At 39.0% G+C, this 24184-nt stretch overlaps 1 protein-coding gene and 1 non-coding gene across 5 annotated transcripts; both read left to right on the top strand.

The window, feature by feature from the left end:
• Positions 1–537: 537 nt before the first annotated feature.
• TRNAY-GUA (transfer RNA tyrosine (anticodon GUA)) lies at positions 538–630 on the top strand. Its single transcript has 2 exons — positions 538–574; positions 595–630. It is a non-coding gene; the product is annotated as a tRNA-Tyr (tRNA).
• A 1250-nt stretch (positions 631–1880) lies between these two features.
• MYBL1 (MYB proto-oncogene like 1) lies at positions 1881–23852 on the top strand. 4 transcript variants are annotated; one of them, XM_020812109.3, is made up of 16 exons: positions 1881–2050; positions 5830–5949; positions 6033–6104; positions 6386–6478; positions 6665–6885; positions 8711–8888; positions 11185–11259; positions 13221–13319; positions 16911–17144; positions 17522–17872; positions 19163–19308; positions 19513–19627; positions 20378–20494; positions 20579–20686; positions 21903–22079; positions 23029–23852. In XM_020812109.3, the coding sequence occupies exons 1-16, from the start codon at positions 2015–2017 to the stop codon at positions 23155–23157; spliced, it is 2271 nt and encodes a 756-aa protein (XP_020667768.3). In that variant the 5' UTR covers positions 1881–2014; the 3' UTR covers positions 23158–23852. The 4 variants fall into 4 exon arrangements, with proteins under 4 accessions (XP_020667768.3, XP_020667760.3, XP_078249913.1 ...); XM_020812101.3 differs by having other exon boundaries at positions 13218–13319; XM_078393787.1 differs by having other exon boundaries at positions 1908–2050; positions 5844–5949.
• Positions 23853–24184: the final 332 nt, after the last annotated feature.

Raw genomic sequence — 24184 nt, 5'->3', positions numbered from 1 at the left:
TTGCTAATAAAGATTTTTCCACTATTTCCCGCTTTCCTTTTGCTGTATTGAAGGGGGGGGGGGGAGAGTATTATGGTCTAACGTTGGGCTGCCGGCAGTTGGACTACGGTGTACTTTCACCTGGGGGTAGGTCCCGCTGAGCTTGGAGAAATTTGCTTCTGAGTAAAATGTGTATAGAAATAGTCTCTACACTGCAACTAAGTTCGGCTACGATCGTGCTGATCTGAGGCGGTTTCACATGGTGCGGTAGAACAATCCTACTTGTGCATCGGCACCACGCAGTAGGAACAAGTGACTTGAGATCATACTTGCTTCCAAAAATTGAAAGTGGTTTTTAACACATTTAGAAACTCTGGACGGTAGTGCGGTTATATCTGTTGCTATACGAAATGGTGTTAAAATCATTTTACATTTTAAATTAAAAATTACTTATGAAAAACACACTGAAGTCTGAAAAATCAACGACATAATGACATGAGTTCGTATTTGGCCTCTCAGCAGAATGTATACGCAAAATAGAAGCTTCGTAGCAACGTCCCTTCGATAGCTCAGCTGGTAGAGCGGAGGACTGTAGAGGTGTTCTTCGAAGCGGTAATCCTTAGGTCGCTGGTTCGATTCCGGCTCGAAGGAGACTTGTTTTTACATTTTTGGGGTGGCTTTCGTCAGAAACTATTACATCTCACCTCCTATTCGCTTTATTTTCAGCGGCAATGTTCCATATTTCGAGTCCGATTATTATTAATATAAATTTCCATTTCCCTTGAAAGTAGAATTCAAGAGTAAACCACTTCGCGCAAAACTCCAGAGGGGGTAGCTACGTTAGTCTGCAGCCTCTTCCAGCAAAAAACAACAACGTAGGCTTGCACAGCTTAAAAGATTAAGAAGTTTTATTTGGCGTAAGGTTTCGTAGATTGAAGATCATTTTTTCCAAGACATGGTTACCATCCACGAACGTTTATGTCAAGTAAAACTCGCTAGTTTTTATGGTGCTCCGAGGTTGTTGCTTTTGCTGTAAGCCAACAAAAACAACTGCCCCTTAGAAAGGGCGGCTCCGTGGGCTAACTCAGTGGTTCTTAACCTTTGTTACTCGGATGTTTTTGAACTGCAACTCCCAGAAACCCCAGCCAGCAGAGTTGGTGGTGAAGGCTTCTGGGAGTTGTAGTCCAAAACTCCTGAGTAACCCAAGGTTAAGAACCAGAGGGCTAACTAATTTCATTTGGCACGAGCTTTTCTGGCTTGTAGTCCACGTCCTCGTAATGAGGCGAAGCCATGGGGCCAGCAGGAGGAGCAACTGAGAGGCTATCCTCTGTGTCTGTTCGTATTTTTTAACGTGGGGGGGGGAAAGGAGGGAAGGAGGTAATAGGCTGCCCCGACGAGCAAGGAACATTTTCAAAGTTCATGGCTGGTTATTTTGCTGGAGACACTTTCCAACACCTTTTGGTTTCCCTCACGTCTCGGATGAGGAAAAGACTCTTTTTCCCAGCATGCCCTGCGCTTCAACCCGCCCTTGACTCCTCCCCTATCCTGTCGACCTCTGCAGTATCCCGCCACCTCTTTTCCCTTACTGGCCGTTCCCCTTCCTTTCTCGCACCGACACCTCTGTTTGGTCGCGTGCTTTCTGGAGCAGCCAATGGGGAGGCAGTCCGCGTGCCCAGATTCAAACGGTGGCTCTGGAAAGAGGCTGGGCGCGAGATTCGGCGGCAGGGACGAAAAGACAGCGAGGGCGGCGGCGGCGTCCTCCTCCTCCTCCGCTAAGGAAAGCCTGGGAGGAGAAGCGAGCAGTGACAGCCGAACGAGGCTACGGAGAGGAATTTGGCGCTCAGTGCCCGACCCTTTTCCCTCCCAAACGGGGTTGGGTGTCGGGGCGATGTCCCCCGGGTGGGGGACGAGGCGGGGCCGCGGCTAAAAGGCAGCTCCCCCCACCGCCCCCGGGCTCGTCCCTCGGGGGCTGCGCGACCGCCACGGCCATCCGTGGCCAGGGGTGGTGACATCCTTGCTCCCTTTCTCTCGCCTTATGGTGCCCGCGAAGGATGGCGAAGAGGCCGCGCAGGTAAGGAGCCACGTAGAGAGCCTCCCGCTCTCGGCATCTCTTCTTGCAGGCCGGCTGGACAGAAGGGGCGGCTGACAGCTTGCCTGCCTGCCTGCCGTTTCCACAGATGGATCCCCTCTCCTTCAGACGTCGCTCTTCTTCCTTTTCCACCTGCCCTGACATCAGCATCTTTGGGGCTGCTGCTTTACTTCTCCTCTGGAGTGCCTCGCTCTGTATTTTTTTCAGTGCCAATGCTAAACAGTGGTTGGGTGGGGTGCTGCCATCTGTCCGCTTGATCCTCCCCAATCCCACCATCAGGGGCTCCGACACTTCGATTTCTTTCTCTTTGGAATCGCAGACCATCCTGCACTCTCTACTCCGTTTTCTCTCTCTCTTTCTTTTTGGAACAGATTCATGTAGATATATATAAAAAAGGTCTTGCTTACTAGTAATCCATGCCTTCTTGCTTTTTTTTTTCAGTTCCATTTTCTTCTGGCAGACTTTTTTCCTAGGCAAAAGTTTGGCTTGTAGGGGTGTGTGCCTGAGTAGTGGCATCTAGTTTTAGCTGTAAGTGAACTCGCCATGCAACGAAGAAATAAGTCAAATATTATTTGTTTTGTGCAGAATTCACAACGAGGTACAAGGAGAACAATATTGTATTGGTCCTCAGTGTTTAGACTTGAAAAAGATACACTTAGCAATTTTGTCTATATATATTGACACATAATATTTATATTCACTGATATTTAGTTAATGTTTCTAAAATAAACAATTTCAGAAGTTTGTGCATTGCAAATTATAGTAAAAACATATAGACTTCTTAGGCTGACCTTCTTTTTGACACTTAAATATTAATTAAGGCATCCTAGTTGCAGAAGTCTTTTGGGAATTACTGATAGAACAAATTACTCAGAACAGTATGCCTTAGAGATGTAGTTTGAGTATGCAATATAATGTGATGTTGGCTATGGCAGTAATAATACTGTTTTCTGCTCTCACATTAAGCCAATAATTCCTGCTTTTGCCCTTCCAATTATTTCTGTTTCCTACCAAATGCTAATTATATTTTTCTGTTTTCTGTCTTTAGTCTTGAAACTGCATGATTAAAAAAGTTGTCAGCTTAGTTTGAATTGCCAGGTTATAATTTTGTAATGCTCATGCACAATTATTGACTCTTTATGAATAATCAGTAGTATTTATTTTCATGTAAATATGAGTAGGTTGCAGATCTAATGTGAATTAGATAATCTTTTTTGGATGTGAAACTGGTTATTATATCAAAATCAAAGCCAGACCCAAGAATTCAAATGTAGCACAGAAATGTTGTTTAGAAAAGCTGTGGCAAATGTTAATATCCATACCAGAGCCTGCCTGTGAGCCACCAAGCTGTGATTTGAAACCAAGTGCAAATATGGTTTGCAAACTACTGCTGTTTCTGTTTAACAGAGGTTCCCTTCACAACTGAAGTTGGAAGTAGTATAAAAGCAAACAGTAGTCTCTAGAAAAGTGGTAGATTTGAAAAAATCATCTGGTGGGAGCTTTAGGTATGGCTTGCTGAATGAGATCTACTGGCTGATTGGGTGCTCAGTGAGTTGGGTACTTGAGAAGAGCAACTCTTTCTAGCCTTAGGCAAGCTGCACAATACTGTTCCAGAGTGCCCCCAGAAGGAAATGCTAGACTACGTCTGAGTACTCAGTATCTAGCAAAACATGGAAGGGGTTGCCATATGTGGTAATTAACCTGATGGCACACAATTAATATATTATAATTACCTTTGCATTTAAGAAATATACTAGCAGAGCTAGAGGAATGCCATCATGTTTGCAGTTCTTTGATGATGCTACCCTGAAAGCATGAAAACTTCAACAGGGTTTCATAAGGATCTAGGGAAATTAATGTTTGAAATGTGTTACTTGGCCTGAGGTGTACATGTTTGTATTTTTAGTGGGGGACTTCTAGTGGGTGGGGAGTGTTTGGGGAATGTTATGTGTGTGCATATGTCTGGTCTCTGGGTGTCTGTGAATTTCGTTGTATGGTATACTGTGTATATACTTACAATGACAATAAATAATAATAATAATAATAATAATAATAATAATAATAATAATAATAATAATAATAATTATTATTATTATTATTATTATTATTATTATTATTATTATTATTATTATTATTATTATTATTATTAAATATGGGATTACACTGAGTACATTCTGAGAAGGCTTGTGTGCATATTATGGCAAGATGCCAGATTTACTTTATAATAGCTAGTCTGCTACGTTTACCTCAGAGTTGTAATTCTACACACCTTTGCTCTACAGTTAGTATGAAAATGTGGGGTGCTACCAAACTACCCAGTCAACTGTTGTGTATCAATGTTATACTTTTTTTATATTTCCATTCTATAAATTTATTATAGAACATTTAAAAAATGGCTGGATACAAAACAGTTAACCCCACATGTATATAAAAGCTGTAAACATGCCAATGAAAGTTTTGGAAGAGGCTTTGTGAAGAATTATGCTTTCTTATAATTTAGTCTCAAAAAGAACAGGATATCGTTATATTTGCAGTGGTGCCTCCATTACGATGTTAATTCGTTCCAGCGAAATCGCTGTAGAACAAAAACGTAATGCGAAATAAAAAAGCCCATAGAAACGCATTAAAACTCTATTAATGTGTTCCTATGGGCTTGAAACTCACCGTCCAGCGAAGATCCTCCATAGCATGGCCATTTTCACTGCCCGTGCAGTGAGGAATCTGTCCCAGAAAAGAGCGGGGAGCCATTTTTTTAACCCGCCGGCCATTTTGAAACCGCCGATCAGCTGGCTGAAAATCATCATTTTGCGAGAATCGGTTCCCAAAGCAGGGAACCAATCATTGCAAAGCGAAATCCCCCCATTTAGACCATCGTTTTGCGATCGCAAAAAGTTTGTCGTAATGCGATTTTGTTGTTAAATGGCGTGCTCGTCTTGCGAGGCACCACTGTATATGCATCCTACCTGAACAACTTGGAAGAGTGTGATAGAATTGTGATAAATAAAAATTGTGATGGAAACACCTGACAGTGTTAGAATTACTATTTTGTTAGATGTCATATGATTGGCAGGTGGGTACAAAAGTGACAAATCTGCTTCTTATTTGTATTATTTAGTGAATTTCAAGCTGAATTCTCTACTGATGTTGCAGATTAAGATGCATACTGTGACGAGGTTTTGTTTTGTTACATTGCATAGGGCAAAATCCTGTTGCACAACTTTATACCTGGTGCAACTCAGATTGAAAGCTGGAAATCTTTATTTAATTTATATGAATTAAAAGCTTCTAATCACCTCATTTTAGGTTCTGAGACTCCACTTAGGCTCCCTTGGACAACACTTTAACTGAAAAAAAAAATCACTGCTAGATCAGTGGTGGTGGTTCTGATCCTGACAGCGGCAATCTGGTAGCGATATTTGACTTCTAAAGGTTCCCCTAGTTGTCCTGAGGCTCCCAAAATCTTCCCAGGACACAAGGGAATCCAAGGGAGCCTCAGAGCCTAAAATAGGGAGTGACTGGAAACCATCTAATTAATATAAATTGAATGTTTCCAGTGCCCAATCCAAGTTACACAACAGGATTTTATTAACTGACTTTTATTAAGTTTTGTGACAGTTCAGGATAACATATTAATAACTGAGTAAACACCAGCAGCAATGTCTTCAAAGCCAACAATATTGATTCTAAATCTTATGTTAAATACTTCTTTCTTGAGCTGTTGCATAAGCATACTTTCACTGTCTGTGTTAACTTAATATTAGCTTGCACTTTGCAGTGAGGAAGATGATGACGACTTTCATTATGCGGATCATGACTATGAAGTGCCACAACAAAAAGGGTCAAAGAAACTATGTAATAGAGTAAAATGGACACGTGATGAGGTGAGTCTTAGATAATGGTTTTTCTTTTATGCTTCAGTGTAGTGCTATGTATCTGTTTATAGCATTTCTTAATGTTTGAATAGGATGAAAAGCTGAAGAAGCTTGTAGAACAGCATGGGACAAGTGACTGGACCTTTATTGCTAGTCATCTGCAAGTAAGTGGAAACTGTTTCAGTGAAGAATTTTTTTAACACACAAGTGTCCCCAGGTGTTACATCATCTGTGCATCAGTCCATATGAAAAGGTTATGTATACCAAGTCAAATTTCAAAAATATCACTTAATGCTTTTGCATATGTCATGTGGTCTCAACACTGAGCAACAAGTCTTAGTTACAAGTGGAAGCTCTCGTAATGTTTTACAGAATCCTATGTGATTTATACAATCTTGAATCAGCATGAGAGACTAGATAGATACCCCCTCTTTTTTTTTCACAGAATCGATCTGATTTTCAATGCCAGCATCGATGGCAGAAAGTTCTAAATCCAGAACTTATTAAAGGCCCCTGGACTAAGGAAGAAGATCAGAGGGTAATTAATAAATATTTCTATTCATACAATAGGATTAGCCTACAGTGTACTGTTTTGCTTAGCATTACTTTTTAGGGAGCACTGAACATAGTTGAATTTCTTTGCTTCATTTATTAAGGATCCATGTGTATTTTTCTCTTTGTTGTTAATTTGTTGAATACTGTCACTGTTCAATTTGCATTCCAGGTCATTGAACTTGTTCAGAAATATGGACCAAAGCGCTGGTCTTTGATTGCAAAGCACTTAAAAGGAAGAATAGGGAAACAGTGTCGAGAGAGGTGGCACAATCACCTTAATCCAGAGGTAAAGAAATCTTCATGGACTGAGGAGGAGGACAGAATCATCTATGAAGCTCATAAACGTTTGGGGAATCGGTGGGCTGAAATTGCCAAGTTGCTGCCTGGAAGGTGCTTTTTATTTTAACATTTCCATGTGTGCATACGATAGTCAATACAGAGTTATTCTGGGTTTCAAAAATCTATAATCAAATCTTTGGCACATTATTGCAGTTAAAGATCAGTGATGCCACAAGCTTTACTAATAGACATGAGGATATTTTTCAGAGCTTAGTGTGTGACTGTCAAAGCATGACCTACCAAAAACACAATCTAGTTATGTACAAGAGTGGTTCTGAGTGTCCAGGGGAATCTCAGAAATCAAGGATGCCTTGTTACCTGAACTTGCATCTACCTTCCGTCTCAAGTTAATATGTGCATCAATTTTGACCTAACAGGTTTTTTGTTCAGTAGGCTGTGCTCCATAACAGAAAGTCCTATGCCTGACTAACCTAGCTAGGCATCCACTGGTTTCGTATGACCCTCTTCTCTAGGTTTAGTCTTGGACATTCAGGATGTATTTTGTGCAGCTGTGTGGAACCAGTCCATACAATCTTGCTGATATGCCAACAATTTATTTGTGAAATGACGTAGAAATAGTCTTAACTTCGAGGTATGTGCTAGTTCATGTCATCTTGCTACCCATTCCTAGAGGTTTAGAAGAAGCAGGAAGACAGTTAGGTAGATTAGCTGCTCTGCAGTTCCTTAGTTTAGATTGCCAGCCTGCAATATACTAAATTCTTTGGCCAAAATCCAGTTGTGAAGCTACTCTTGCATAACTTGAAGTTTTGCATGCAGTTGTGAAATTCAATCCAAGGTAAAAATCACACCCAAGCAATTCTGCAGATGCATTCCCACAACATGGGAATTGCGCTATTAGTGAGCTGGTCACCTGACCGTAATAAATAAATTCATTGCACTATTAGGCACCCAATACAGAGTAACTCTACACTGTGCCAAGTGTAATACGATTTCAGCCCTTGGTTTATTAAAGTCTCCAAGATGTTGCTAGCTGATATAAATGCTCTTAATAAGTACCTTTCCTTATAGCATAGAATGGTTTCTCACAGGTTATGTATGTTGCAGTGTAGAAGTGCACACATATGGTCCCTAGATTCAGTATAGCAGACTCAGTTTCTTCCTAAGTTTACTCTTAAAGGGAAGCTAGAGAAAAATATCCAAGATTTTTTCTTCATTTAAATTCATATTTCATTTGGTGTTACTTAAAAACCCAAATTGCAAAATGTCCTTTACATTTTACATCTCACAATGGCATGATATAGTGAAGATACTGGGCTTATGTGCAGGAGTAATAAAATTAGAGTTATCTCTGTGTAGACTGATCTTCTTTAAGAGACATACACTAGTGTCTCTTATTTTATGATTCCTATATAGGAAGGTGCTTGGCTGAAACAAGAAGTGCTGGTGTCATTTTCTTAAATTATTTTCTTGCTTTAGAAAATGATTGCTTCTGAATGTTTTTGTGATTTACTTGCTGATACAAATTATTTTATTTCAAGTGGTTCTACTACTAAACACAAAGAAATTTACTTGTGTGTTCAGCTTCCAGTGTCCTAATTTTCTACTACTCATTCTGTAAATGTTTGAAAGTTTTCAATCATTGAAACAAGTTCTTTGAATCTAAGGAGGCATTAGACTCACTTTTAATAATAGAATTGTCACACTGCTGTAAAGAGATGTTTGAAATGTTTGTTCTAACTTAGTGAATTTTTGAAGTGTAACTTTGCATCTTAAAACTAATTGTATACCTATTTGTTTCCTTATTGAATAATTTGCTTAAAGTCCCAAGTAAATGCAGTATCACTTATTTCTTCCATTGAAAATGTGATTTCAAGTTACTTATCTTTGGCTGACATGTATTTTATAATTTGTTCAGAACTGACAATTCAATAAAAAATCACTGGAACTCTACTATGAGAAGAAAAGTTGAACAAGAAGGATATTTACAGGATGGAATCAAAACAGAGCGACCTTGCTTATCCAAAGTGCCACCAAAAACATGTCCATCCACAGACCATCTTCATGTCTCAAATCAGTTCTACATACCTGTACAGGTACATGAAAGATCATAGACTGTTTTGTCCATCTAAAAAATGAAGAAATTGAACCTTTCAGAATTTATTAATCTTTTAAAGCTTATTAATACTCAACTCTGGAAGAAGCAGGAAAATACCGTATTTTTTGCACCATAAGACGCACTTTTTCCCCTCCAAAATGTGGGTGGGGAAGTCAGTGCGTCTAATGGTGTGAATGCAGCAATTTCGTCGCTGCTGGCCCCGTGGGGGGGAGCATCGCAAGGGTCCGGGTGAGCCTTCCAGGACCCTTGCGAGGTTCCCCCACCCCCCCACGGGGCCAGCACCAGTGAAATCGCCAGCTTCCAGGTGGGGGGAACGTCGCAAGGGTCCTGGAAGCTCACTCAGATCCTTGCAACGCTCCTCCCACCCACGCACGGGCCAGCACTGGCAAAATCGCCAGCTTCTGGGAGTGTTTTGAGGCTTCCCAAGCCTCAAAACACTCCCAGAAGCTGGCGATTTTACCCCCCCCTGGTCCCATGGGGGGGTGGAGGGTGGCAAGGGTCCAAGGGAGCCTCCCAGGACCCTTGCCACCCTCCACCCACTCCCCCACGGGGCCAGCCCTGGCGAAATCGCCAGGTTCTGGCAGTGTTTGGAAGCTTGATAACCCTCCAAACACTCTCAGAAGCTGGCGATTTTAAACCCCCCCGCTCCGTGGGGGGTGGGGGAGGGTGGCAAGGGTCCAAGGCAGCCTCCCTTGGACCCTTGCCACCCTCCCCCCACCCCCCCATGGGGCCAGGGGGGGTAAAATCACCAGCTTCTGGGAGTGTTTGGAGGCTTGGGGAACCTCCAAACACTCCCAGAAGCTGGCGATTTTAGCCCCCCTGGTCCCATGGGGGGGTGGAGGGTGGCAAGGGTCCAAGGGAGCCTCCCAGGACCCTTGCCACCCTCCCCCCCCCCACAGGGCCAGGGGGGTAAAATCGCCAGCTTCTGGGAGTGTTTGGAGGCTTGGGGAGTCTCCAAACACTCCCAGAAGCTGGTGATTTTACCCCCCCTGGCCCCATGGGGGGTGGGGGAGCGTGGCAAGGGTCCAAGGGAGCCTCCCAGGACCCTTGCCAGGCTCCCCCCACCCCCCCACGGGGACAGCGGGGGCAAAATCGGGAGCTTCCAGGACCTTTTCTGAGCCTGGAAAGGCTCAGAAAAGGTCCTGGAAGCTGCCTATTTTGCCCCCTCTGTCGCCCAGGGGAGGCAGGGTGAGTCTCCAAAGGGTCCTAGAACACACCCTAGGACTCTTTGGAGACTCACCCTGCCTCCCCCGGGGGCCAGAAGGGGCAAAATCGCCACCTTCTGGGGCTCTTTTGAGGCTTGGGAAGCCTTGGGAAGCCTCAAAAGAGCCCCAGAACGTGGCGATTTTGCCCCCTCTGGCCCCCGAGGGAGGCAGGGTGAGTCTCTAAAGGGTCCTGGAACACACCCTAGGACTCTTTGGAGACTGACCCTTCCTCCCCTGGGGGCCAGAGGGGATGAAACCGCCACCTTTGGGGGCTCTTCTGAGGCTTGGGAAACTTCAGAAGAGCCCCAAAAGGTGGCGATTTCACCCCCTCTGGCCCCCGAGGGAGGCAGAGGGAGGCTCCAAAGTGTCCTGGAACACACCCTAGGACCCTAGGGTGTGTTCCATAAGATGGACCTCTCCATAAGGCTCACCAAATTTTAGGAGAAGAAAGCAGATAATTTTTTTCCTGTTTTCTTCTCCTAAAAATTTGGTGCGTCTTATGGAAAGGTGCGTCTTATGGAGCGAAAAATACGTAGTTTTTAAGACTGCACCCTAAAGCTAATTGTATACCTGTTTCTTTCTTTCTTGAGCAACAAATGGATATACAATTAGTTTTAAGATGCAAGCTACAGAATAGAGTGCTTTAAAAAAATCCCTACGTAATTAAATATTTGACTTGATGAATTTCTCTCTCTTTGAATGGTACTTTGGAAAAATAATTATTCAATTATTTCTTAATCTAATAATCTGAGTGTTCCTACTTAACTCAAAGCAATTAGCCTTTGCAAATAACAATATATAAAATAGGAAGTTTGCTGAAATTGGAGAATGTTAAAGAAATGCTTTAGATCAGTGTACCCGAACCTTTTTCGAACTGTGGACCGGTTGGGGGCGGGGTCTGTGTGTGTGGGGCACTCTTGCATGAGTGGGCAGGGCATCTGTGCCTGTGTGTGTGAGTGCATGTGTGTGAGTGCGTGGGGGGCGTACATGCGGGGGTAGGTGGGGGATCTGTCTCTATGGACCCTGGCTTTAGATATTAATGTTCAAGAAATAATTCTGATTTGATAGATCCCAGGATACCAGTATGTATCAGCAGAAGGCAATTTCATAGACCATGTCACCACTTCTTCAGACTTCATACAGGTAATGTCCTGACCCATTACACCTAACCTTTAGGCATTCTACAATAACCTGAAAATTCTTCTCAGGCAGGCTACTTGAGAATATTTTAGTTTAAGGTTTTATCATGTACAATCTACCAGCAAATGCATTCAGCAACAGTGAGATGGCTGACAGCCTGTGCAGTGTGTATTTTCCTTACGTGTGTTGTAGTGGTCATTATCCTAATTATATGCTTCTTTAGCAAAGGAAATTTTTATGAACATTTGTCTACAGTTAGTTTGAAAGCCTGTGCTTTTTTTCCTCGAGGCAAGGGCATTATGGTACCCATGATAAAGTGGCTTTATTATGGGGAATTTTACTTCTGCACCTGAAAAAAATATAAGGGTAGAGGGACAGAATCAAGGTTATTTGTAATTTAAGTAACGCAAAAAATTAAGACATTGTGTTCTTCTACTAGAGGATGAATGTCACCTTTCTGCCTTTGAATGTGGCGGTTCTAAACAGAGTTATGTTGCATCCAAACCAATCTCCATTTTTTTTTACCTCTAAAGTTCTTGTTCTTCCTGTATTTCTTTTCTTATGATCTGTACTTCAAACTGCAACCATCTGTATTTTAGTTTATCATTACATAACTGAACTATTACAGCTTTCTGCATTCTATGTATTTTACAGTTTGTTAGTCTTTATTAATTTTCCTTAGTCATGCTGTCAACACTACAATTACATGTGCTGCCAACAGAAATGGAAACAATATTTATTAAAGGACTGAAGATCTTAGTGCCATGCATCTAGATATTAATAGTTCATTTAAATGATAGACGTGAAAGAGGCTACAAACAGAATACCATGCTGAGGCTGACAGATAATAATTAAACCATAGTACTACTCAGACATAATGGTTATTGCATTATTTCTAGATATTACATCAAATAATGCACTATGCATCAGTCTTAGGGCTTAGTTCTTTAAAGGCCTACAGGATCCAAATTCTACATTGTTCTCCAAAAAAGGAGTAGATATTTTTGACATGTCAGTTTAATGGTGTGGAGATTCTCTTCCAAATGCATCGTGACAAGAACAGAGAATAACCTGTTTAAGTACTGATGTAGTTTCCTCGTTCTCAGGAGAACTCATCTATGGGAACAATATCAGTGACCAAATTGTCCACATTTAATTTTGTTTAACCATCAATATTTTGAAAGCAATTAAAATTTAAGAAGTGTTTCAAATCTGTGTGGAAAATCAAGTTGTCATTTAATTAAACTGAACACAGCAGCAAGTGAGAGGACAAGTCCTGAAGAAGGCACCATGTACTAGATTTGCTGTGTTAACCTTAATATATTTAGTACTGAATAGAAGAATTCAACATTGTAAAGCTTTTTGTAAAGTAATTAGCTATTGATAGTATATTCCCAAAGTATCATATGCATCACTACATTACTTGCATGCTGTACAATGTTCAAGAGAAAAAACTGACTACTTTACAGTTTGATAACTATGGTAGGTTGAACAAAAATAATTGTTCATGGCTAATATGCATGGTTTAAAAAATGTTCCAGAAAATTCCTAAAGGTATGGCATGCATTTAAAAATAGTATCAAATACTGCTTATTCCTGTTGAAATCTGGGATGAGACTAAATCAAGCTTAGTCCCATCAATCTAAAAGGCAGGACCTGGCAATTGAAAAGATAGTTCCTAATAAACTGACTTTCCAGGCAGGACCTGGCAAGTGAGTTTATTAGGAACTACTGTATCTTTTGAATTTATTTTGATGTACCTTTTTGTCGATAAAATAGCTGTTTTCCTTTGCATGGAACAAAATTTTGCAAAACAAAATTAAATTGCCACTTCTGAGAATTACTATTTTTAAGTTTCACTGAGTGTTCTGATGATTTTAAAAACGGCAAAGGAAAACTAATCTTTCTTGCATTAAAATGTTCTAATCATAATTGTTTCTTCATGTTTTGTTTGCCTTCAGCAGCCATTTGATGATGATCCTGACAAAGAGAAAAAAATTAAAGAACTTGAGCTGCTACTTATGTCAGCTGAGAATGAAATCAGGAGAAAGAGAGTCACATCTGTAAGGGTGGCTTGTATACATATGCATGTTTGTTGCGTATATGGTGATAGTTAATAACATTGTGCAACTGCATTAATGATCAAATGGCATTGCCATTCTAATTCTTTTATATATGTATTCTCCTCTGTGTACTTATGCAGGAATCAGAATGGTTCAAATAGCATTCATGCACAGGAAGGAATTTTTTCTTCTTCCTTTCCTAAATGAAATGGAGTTGGGGGGCAGTTGAGATTTTGTGCAATATGGTGCTATATTCAAAAGCAAGCATAAAACATTCAGAAGGAAGACGTATTTTGCAGTGCTTTTCATACCTCTCCCCATCACTTGACAAAATCAGGGAGGCCAAAGTGGGAGGTATAAAACATTTTAATTTTTAAAAGTCTGCAACACAGTTGTAATCCAGAGCAAAATTAGAAGTTCTAGTTTTCACGATTTATTACGTTGAAAAATGTAACAAAAGAAGATACAATTGTGGTCCCTCTTCTAAATGAGGGTGGGAAGCAGAGCACACATTCATAATAGCCATTAGATGTAAGGAAGCACCTTACAGGTATTGTGGGTTACAATAGCCTCAATTACACCATGGTCTACCTATGAATAGCATTAGGTCCCTACGATTCACAGGGCTAGATGGTGTGCTCTGGTGTTCAGAAGATTGTTTACAGCAGTGTGGCATGAGGTACAGTGATGTTTCTATCTTCCTGTGGCATGCGTGCCTGAATAGTGTTTTGAGCATGCACAGATATATGTGTGAGTGGTCTATGTCCCCTCCTGAGCCCCTTGTGGTTATATGTGAACCAAGGCCTACGCTGGAATTCAATCATGTCCATTTTGAATAGAATCAATATTGGTATAACCAATCACTCAGAACAAATGGTACATTAAGATCAGCAGGCATTTTAAACCATGGTTTAAAGCTATGTTAATTATATTATATTATTACTAAGATTTAATCAAGTTACAGAAGAATCATTTTCATATTTCGGATTCCTCTTTTCTTATTGCCTTCAATTTTTTACAATAGTACTGTTTTTTACAGCACATTTTGTCTTCTCATGATGTTCCAAAAGCACGACAGCATCAGTTTAATCATTTTTCTTTCTGAAGAGAGTTCATGCTTTATTTGATCTAGCATCCATTTAGTTGTTTTTCTGGTGGTCTATGGTATCTGTAAGGCTCTCCTCCAACACTATATTTCAAATGAATCACTTCCCCTCTTTGTTCCTTGTCCAGCTTTCACATGGTACATCTAAATACCATGATGTGGATGATCTTTGTCTTCATCTTCAGGGTCACATCCTTATTCTGAAGGATGTTTTCTAGTTGCTTCCTAGTTGCCTTTCAAAGTCTTAGTCCTCATTTGACTTCTTGGTTGCAGTCTCCACTTGGTTTGCAGACTGAACCAAGATACTGAAAAATCTTTGTTTTAAATTCCCATTATTTTTGTTAACATTAAAGACATATAATTCTTCTGCAGCCATGATTTGTCTTTTGTTATGTTCATGGTAGTCTGAACTTTTTTCTTTGTTTTTTTCTTAGTAGTCATTTCTGTGTTCTGCCATTAATATGGTGTCATCTTTTAAATTACTGATGTTTTTCCTGTAGTAGAGAGGGTACCTGAATATGTATATGGCTTGGCCCTCTTCATTGCTTCTGATGGAATTGAATAACCAGTCAGAACTCTTCAGGACTTTTTAAAGAGGAAACTCTGACTACATAGTATTTTGGTTCTTACCTAAGCTTCAATAGATGTGCTTCATTCATGTCCCAGTTCACCTTTAAAAAAAGTGTGTCTGCATGCTATCATGCTATTTCTAAATCTTTCTACCTATCAACATCTTCAGCTAATGTAAGCGAACTTCTTTTATGACATATTCTGCATATAGACTGAAGAAAGATTGAGATACAATACTCACATGCCTGACACTTTTGCCAATGCGAAATCATTCTTTTTGCCACAATAAGTCATAAAAATATACTCTTGTCCAGAGAATAGGTTATGCATAACGACAATGAGATATTGTGAAACACCCATTTGTTTGAGAACATTCCATAGCATTTCATGGTCAAAAGCTTTGCTGTAGCTTGTAAAGCACAGACTGAAATTCCTGTGAAACCCTTTGATATGCTCCAGCAGCCAACGTATATTTTTGATATATAAATGCTTTATATTGCCTCTTCCTTTTCTGAATCCAGCTTGAACATCTGTCCTAAAAATAGCCTCTTGTCCAGGGTACAGGTTATCAATCTGGTATTGTCCATGGGTAGTACAATACTTTTCTGTGAAAACTGGAATAGCAGTTTTGCTTTTTGGGCAAAATCAGTGCTATTCTCATCCATTTCTTTGCACTGATTATTGTAATAACTTTCTTTGTCCCCATGTTTCAGCCACAGAAAATTTACATTTAGAATTCTGACCCTGTTTTTGTCATCTTTAGCATCTTGCCTGTCATTAATGATAAGAGTTCTTCAATCATTCATCTAGTTTTTTCTTATAACTACAGGAATAATTTGCCTGCATTTTCCCCTGATCATTTTACTGGTTTCAATTTGTAGTGGGTTTAGTAAACATTCCATTTCTGTTATGTTGTGGAGCTTCAGACTCTTGTTTTGCCTCTGTGCACACTGGCAAATAAACATTTGAACTTTAATCTAGTTTGCAATGACTTTTAGTAAACTGCTATTCAAGCCTCATTTTAAAGCAAAATATACTTTTAGGGTTGCATTTTTACAGTCTGTTTAAATCTGTTATTAATTTGTTGTTGTTGTTGTGTTGTTTTGTTGGCAATAAAGACCTGCATTTTCCTTTCATACATTTTGCAGCAAAATCAAATACTTTTCCTCCAGAAGCTTATTACCTTTTGTTCGAGGGGGGGGGGGTAGCTATTACTTAATAAATTATTTTTGTGGGCTTCAGAGTTTATCAAAGATTTTTCTTCTTGATATAATTTCTTCTGTAGCTGAAATGCCTTCATGTCTTTCTGCATGTGAAATTGGCAGTGAAATTGGTATTGCATAAACTGGAGCTACTGTTGTTCTCTTGATCATTCAGAAAGGACAAACAGTTCTCCTAAATAGCTTATGCTGTTTAAGGTACTAACTACAAATTATACATTAATTGGCACAGTTCTGATGTATCTCTGGTATTTCTTAGTATATTTTTAAAATATGCTTTTCTTCAGTGAAAAATAATTTTAGAATACATACTGAAGTTTTGTCACTGCAACGTGTAATCACTCCATAACATGCAAGACTCTTAACATGCATGCATGTTTCATATAGAAAGAACTGAGAACAAATCATAATCTGCATCAAAAACAAACAGAACTCACATCTTATGCATGTTTACTCACAAGTAATCAGTACTGTCTGAAATAGGGCTTACCTCCAGGTAAGTATGCTTAGGATTTCCAGTATCTAACAAAAGACAGTAAGTGCTATGTCTAACTTATTAGCTAAATGTTTTCCATATTGTGTTTCCATAATTACTAATGAGTCTGATGAACTTTACCTTGAGATACTGTGTAATAATTTTGATTTATCTTTCATGTTTAATTTCAATAAAGCAGCAACACCTTTTTGTATTCTTAGCAAGCTGGAAGTTTTTCTAACTGGTCTGGAGGCTTCATCATGGAAGACAACATAACAAATACCCTTAATAGCCTTGGGGAGCAAACAAATGATTTCTACAATGTGGATGATATGCAGGGTGCAACAGCTCAGCAAAACTCACCTACCAAATATTTGGCTGTGGAGGCAAATGCAGTATTGTCATCTCTGCAGACTATTCCTGAATTTGCAGAGACACTAGAACTTATTGAATCTGTAAGTCTTAATCAATGTATATGTTTTAATGTTTTAATCTATATGCAAAAATAGATTAAAGAAAACTAACTTGGCACAAAGTTCGGCATTTGTTGTTATATACATCTAATAGGGGCAACAATGGGCTTTTAATATTAAGTATCTTGTTCACTTTTGTGGGGACAAAAGGATGTTGTTAGTAAATCTATACAATTTGGAAAAGCAAAGAATTACATTGGAGCTAAACCAATAAAATGTGTGTTAGGACTAGAGGTAAGATTTGTCGGGCTACATTAGAATGATACTTTGATAGGAATTCAGTTAAAATAATTCTTTCCTTAAACAGGAAAATGTGATACATTTTCTTCTTGTCTTCTATTTGACTTGGATTACTGTAGGATCCTGTAGCATGGAGTGATGTCACCAGCTTTGACCTATCTGATGCAGTTACCTCCCCAGTCAATAATGCTCCTGTAAAACTAATGCGGATTCAACACAGTGATGGAGCAATGGAATGCCAATTCAATGTAAGTGTTGTGCTTGATGGCAAAAAAGCAAGTGATGAAGAAGAGTCAACGTTCCCAAGTGCAGCCAAATTCAGTTCTCCTCCAACTATTTTGCGCAAGAAAAAGAAATTCAGAGCTGGACAATCACAAGTCAGTGAACAGAATGATGGCTCATGTAGTGGTGTTCCCAATATAGCATTAAAACAAACACCAGTGAAGACACTACCTTTTTCTCCTTCCCAGGTAAATAATATTACAGTGCATACAATAAACTGATTTATTTATTTATGAATTTATGTTATTATTCATCGCAATGACCAGATAGGCGGGGTATTAAATAAATAAATAAATAAATATTTAATGTTATTAGTTTCCTGTATTGCCCAATCACCAGAGCCTTCTGCCAGTTCAGAGAACAAGTAAGAAAGCCTTAAAAATACAAGTGATACAAATATAAATTATCATGTAAAATCTAAAGCAAATTAAAATAACCTTTGAATCAAATCTGAGTGAAACCAAAAACTGAGGACAACAGCAGTAGCACAATATTAAGCAAGACTCTAAACCTTTTTTTTGTTGAGTTGATTAGACTTTATCCTTTACTATAATCCGGTTCAAGAGAAGATGCTAGTTCATCTTATTTCCCTTGAAAAATTAAATAGCAAAGTATGCTGTTTACTTATTTTATTTATTTATTTTATTTTATTTTATTTTATTTTATTTTATTTATACCCCGCCCCTCTAGACCATGTCTACTCGGCTATTTTGTGTAGACATTTATACAGCAACATGTACAACCAGAACTACAAATGTGGACTATGTTCACTAGCAGTGGCTTAAAGATCCCTGTGTGTGTAGTGCAGTTTACTATTAGCATATAGATATATAGATGGGTAAATAAATACATTCTGCAGTTTTTAACTGGAAGTGAATCAGACCAATCTTGAGCTGTTTCATGGCAGACATTAACATCTGTAAAGAACTTCCAGTTATTTTGTGTAGTTATGGGGTTTTCTTTAGTCCTGATGACTAGGGATTATCATTTTAGATACAGGAATGGCAAGTCAGAATTCAGGAACTCAGCAGAATGGAAGCAATGTCTCACAAACAGCTGGTAAGGCTGCTATTAACTACTTGTTTTTTCTGGTGAGAGGATAGTGGATAAATGTCATGACGTAGAACCACAAAACTATATTGCTTTCAGAACACTTGAGAAATGCTGTGTATAGTTATTCATACAGCAATATATGCTAATAGACACAGAAAAGTGAATCATGTTTGCTCATAGTGTGATCTATATATGTGTATTGTGCAATTTACTACTAGCATATAGATATATAAGTGGATTTTAGACGAAGTGCTGAATAAGCATTTTTCTTGCTACTGCACTGTTCAGAAGAGTATGTGTAGCAAAGTTAAAGAAAAAACTAAAACAATTAAGATATATAAACCTATCTGTGATATTCTCAGACATTTAGAGAGAGGTTCTGTTCAATTTACAAAGAACAATTTCTGTTCTTGTTTCTTATACAGTTCTTCAACACATGTTCTGGAAATGATCAGTTCAGTCTTGAAAATCCTGCATTCACATCAACTCCAATTTGTGGCCAAAAAGTTCTTATTACAACTCCTTTGCATAATAAAGAATTGACACCCAAAGATCAAAAGGAAAATGCAGGGTAGGTGGATTATTTGATTTGAAATGGCTGTTAGAAATTAAAGATGAGTTTTAAAAGAAAAAGAAAATTTGGAAGTACAAAAGGGACTATCTGAAGTACCACAAAAGAAGTGGAATAATTTTTCCAAGGCTTTTCTTAAGAATGGCTGGTTTTTGACTATTTAACTTTAAGTCTGTGCTTAAATAATGTTTGTTTCTTGCTCAGTTTCAGAACCCCTACTATTAGAAGATCTCTGCTGGGTACAACACCAAGGACTCCTACTCCTTTTAAGAATGCTTTAGCTGCTCAAGAAAAAAAATATGGTCCTTTGAAAATTGTGGTATGTAGCATTTTGATTCATACTTCCTTTACAAAAAAAAGCAGAATACAGTGGTGCCCTGCATAGCAACGATAATCCGTGCAGCAAAAATCGCTGCAAAGCGATTTTGTCGATACGCGGTTTAAAAAAGCCCATAGGAATGCATTGAAACCCCTTCAATGTGTTCCTATGGGCTGTAAACTCAACTTTAAGCAAAAATCCTCCATATGGCCGCCATTTTCGCTGCCCGGTAAGCGAGGAATCCAGGCGAAAACAGCAGGTGGCCATTTTTTTACCCGCCGGCCATTTTGGAACCGCCGATCAGCTGTTGGGAAATCATTGCTATGTGATGATCGATATGCAAAACAGGGTACCGATCATCGCAAAGCGATTTTTCCCTATCTAAATCATTGCAATGCGATCGCAAAAGCGATTGCAGAAATTCATCGCTATGCGGACTCGTTGTTAAACGAGGCGTCCCTTAAGCAAGGCACCACTGTAGAGAAAGCAAAGGGAAAGAACAAGAGAACTGTACCTCCAGATTTCATTATCTGAAGCAATGTTTCTAGTATTGTGTAAATTAAATGATAACAAGACAGAACTGCTTGTACATTTGGATGAATATGTTTCAAAGTAGCATATATTGTACTCCTTAGGGAAATATATTCTTTGATAGTTTAACTTACTTAACTATTTCACAATGAGCAGTGGAATAAGCAAGTCATCATTTCTGATTTGGGTATCATCTGTCATTTGAATTATTTAATTTAGTCACAGCCCCTTGCTTATTTGGAAGAAGATATCAGAGAAGTTTTAAAGGAGGAAACTGGAACAGATATATTCTTCAAGGAAGAGGAGGATTCTGTGCCTAGAAGTTGTAAGTTAGAGGTAAGTTACAATACATGTAATTCTGAAGTTGCAGGAATAATGGGAACAGTTTAATTCTGTTTTTTCTTAAAATATTTGTTACAGAATCCTTCTGCAAAAAAAGTCAGAAAATCATTGGTCTTGGATCCTTGGGAAAAAGAAGAGCTTAGTGTTCCTCAGTTTTTTACAGAAGACAGTGTTTCTGATGTACAGGTGAATAGCATGATACATAAAAGCAAATATTTTATGTAAATGGAAACAAAGCTGGATATGTTTTAGTTATTTGGAGCAACAAGCAATGCAACAGAGTCCCAAAACCTTACCATCTAAAAATAAAGCTGCCTGAAAAGATTTGTATTGGTAGGAATAAATGGGAGGAAAAAAGCAGCAATCTTACTTCCTTTTTGATTGTGGAATTGTATGTCATATTAACATTTCTAATTTGTTTTATTTCTATATGAGCCTTTACATCAGGCTTGTCCAACCCGCAGCCCAAGGGCCGCATGCGGCCCAGGTCAGCTCGTAATGCGTCCCAGTGCAATTTTTTATTTTTAAAGTAATTCCAAAGTTTCAAGTTACACTGCCGGCACTTGCGGCCGGAATGTGGCCGGGGCATGTCACAACAGTAGAGGGGGAGAGAGAGAAGGAAGGAAGGAGTGGGAGGAGAGGGGACAGGGGGGCTGCGTGACTGCATTGCGCTGTCCCTGTCAATAGGTGGGCCCCCTCCCGGCCCCATAAAGCTGCCGGAGTCGAAGCTGGCAGCCTCTGCTGTCTGAGATCGCAGCTGCCGGTAAGTGCACTTGGAGCGGGGCTGCGGAGGACGGCTAGGGCTGCCACCCCATGTGGCCCAAACCAAATGTATGTGTTGCCCAAACCAAATTTTCATCTTCTAATGTGGCCCAGGGAAGGTGAAAGGTTGGACACCCCTGCTTTACATCATCTAAATAAGGCACTTTTAATCAGATCTATGTAGCATATTAATGTGGAGTTTTTGGAGTGACTATAACTTTCTTCCTTGTAAGAAAGGAAGTCTTCCTTGGAAAAGACTTTGATGTTGGGAAAGTGTGAAGGCAAGAGGAGAAGGAGACGACCGAGGATGAGATGGTTGGACAGTGTCATCGAAGCAACCAACATGAATTTGACACAACTCCGGGAGGCGGTGGAAGATAGGAGGGCCTGGCGTGCTCTGGTCCATGGGGTCACGAAGAGTCGGACACGACTAAATGACTGAACAAACGAACAAACAAATAACTTTCTTCTAAACATATTGTTTGAAGGTTAATAATTCAAAGTATATTATGTAGGATACTAAATCCTTCTAAAGCTCACTAATTACAAATTTAATGAGGGACAAACCTGCCAGTCTGTATTGTTAATATTAAACTAAATTATAGATTGCTTAAATATTACTTTTTTCTTTGCAATACAGCCAGAGAATATTTATACTACATCACTCCTAATGATACCATTATTGGAAATACATGAGAACAGAGGCAATATGACTCCAGAGAAACAGGATTTCAGTTCAACAAAGCTGAATTTTGCAATGAGAAAAAAGAAGAATACTTGCATTTCAAAAAATGTCAAACCGGAAAAAGCACTTCAGGTCTGTATTCCAAGAATTTTAATGTTGTGCACTGATATGTTTTTACATATTATCTTTCAAATAATACTTTCCAAATTGTTTAATCATATTTCTTAATATACATACATATATTCCAATCAGGAAAAGAGGATTGTTATATTTGAAACAGACTTTTTTTGCAACATGCTACCAATTGATTCATAATAATAAAAATGTAAATAATAACGACAATATGATGGATTAATTGTAGGTTTAGTAGTCCTCATGTAGACTTTGAAATGTGATCTTTAGAAAACTATTACTAACAAGTTTGCAAGTGTACTAGAACCAGATTGCAGGAAACCAAGAAAGCCTAGAAAGTTAGAAGTTGCATGCTAACATTACTGTATGTGATAGAAGATGTAATAGTACTGTACTACATCTAGTACTACTAGTACTGCCTGCCACCTCCACACCAAATATGTATATACCTGCTGTTATGCACCATTTATGTGTTGAGTAGAACATCAAAGAGGAGAGCCTGCATTTCTATAATAGTATATGTGTGGGCTCATTATAAGGACATTCCACTCAACATTCTAAATTGAGTGGAATGTCCTTATAGTGGAACTCAACATGGAATGTTGAGACAGAAGTCAAATCGATCAGAAGCAGTGTGGGCATATCAGAGATATGGAAGAAGGTATGGCTTTTGGAGGCTGCTACTCATGCTACCTGAGATGTTCCAAATACTTCACATATCTTTTTCACTGTGTTTATATTGGCCTGTAAGATATCCAGTACAGTACTATGTTTCTGTATATGTGGCTAGAGTAAGAGTATGTCTTAAAACTGCTAAGTGAACAGTTGTTAGGGATTTTCAAGTAGAATTTGGATTCTGTTCCCCCTACATTTGACTTTGGATTGCAGTGGCTTTTGTGTAGATGACAGTAAGTTTGATTTGATTTGTTAACTAGACCATGTGTTACAGGCAAATTGTGAATGGGAAACTGTTGTTTATGGGAAGACAGAAGATCAGCTTATTATGACTGAGCAAGCAAGAAGATACTTGAGCAACTATACAACTACAGGCAGCACTTCAAGAGCTCTGGTCTTGTGATTGTTTCAAAATGAACTACTCTGTCATCCCCCACCCCCCGGACTTTATACTGAATTTTTTTTCTCCGGTAATGCTTGTATTTAAGGCTGCCTTATGAGAGAAAATGTATATCTTTTTTTGGAACATGTCACATGTAAACTTTTTAAAGCAACAAATCTTAAATGGTCTTCAAAAAGACCACTCCAAAGGAAGTGGCTATAGAATAATTCAGTATTTTCTGTATGCTTTTTTTATTCTTTAGTATATACTACTTTCCTTTTAAAGGAATGTTTTAATATAGACTAGGTTTACAGGAACTTTTTGGTCTGTCAGAGAAAAACATACACGAGAAGGCTTTTGCTGAAATGCCTATTTACTTAGGTAGCAATTTTTATAAACACGAAAGAAAGGAAAGGAAAAATGGAAGGTTGCACTACTTGTATTAGGTATGCTGCACAAAATTAATTACAGTGTTAAATATATTTATTTGAGAATGGTACTTCTAATATGAGTAGACAAAGAATTGAATTTTTATTAGTATAAAGCATCAATATTCATAAATCTCAACCTGAGACCATTGTTGAATGTATTGTTCAGCATGTGGGAGCAGGAAAGCTATTGTAAATTGGAAAGCAGGTTATGTTTAATTTATTTTTGTTTCAAAGCTTAAGGCTGCAATCTTACTAAGTGTCCACATACTCCCACTGCTTTGTAAAGCAATGAGAATCAAGGAGGAAACTGAAGCAAACTTGCTCCTCCTTGCAAACGGGAGAGACATAATAGTATCCTAGTGCTCACTGCTCAAAACAATGTGAATATGCACTGCTGGGTCCCCTCCTTCACATTTTTGTTGTGAATTCAGTCATGTGCAGCAAGTGCACAGTGCATTCTAATACTTTTTAAGATGAACTCTGTTTCCTCTCTATTTCTGTCAACTTCTTACTCTATTTCCACACATCTCTGTGTCTATAGGGCAAAAATACCAGCCCGACAAGTCTGTCCAAGCACACAGTTGTCTTTGGTAGACAAGGCTAAAACTTGCTTACCA

This window comes from Pogona vitticeps, chromosome 4 (assembly GCF_051106095.1).
Source record: "Pogona vitticeps strain Pit_001003342236 chromosome 4, PviZW2.1, whole genome shotgun sequence".
Lineage (NCBI taxonomy): Eukaryota > Metazoa > Chordata > Lepidosauria > Squamata > Agamidae > Pogona > Pogona vitticeps.
The sequence above is the reverse complement of the archived record's forward strand: the minus strand, read 5'-3'. Positions and strand labels throughout refer to the sequence as shown.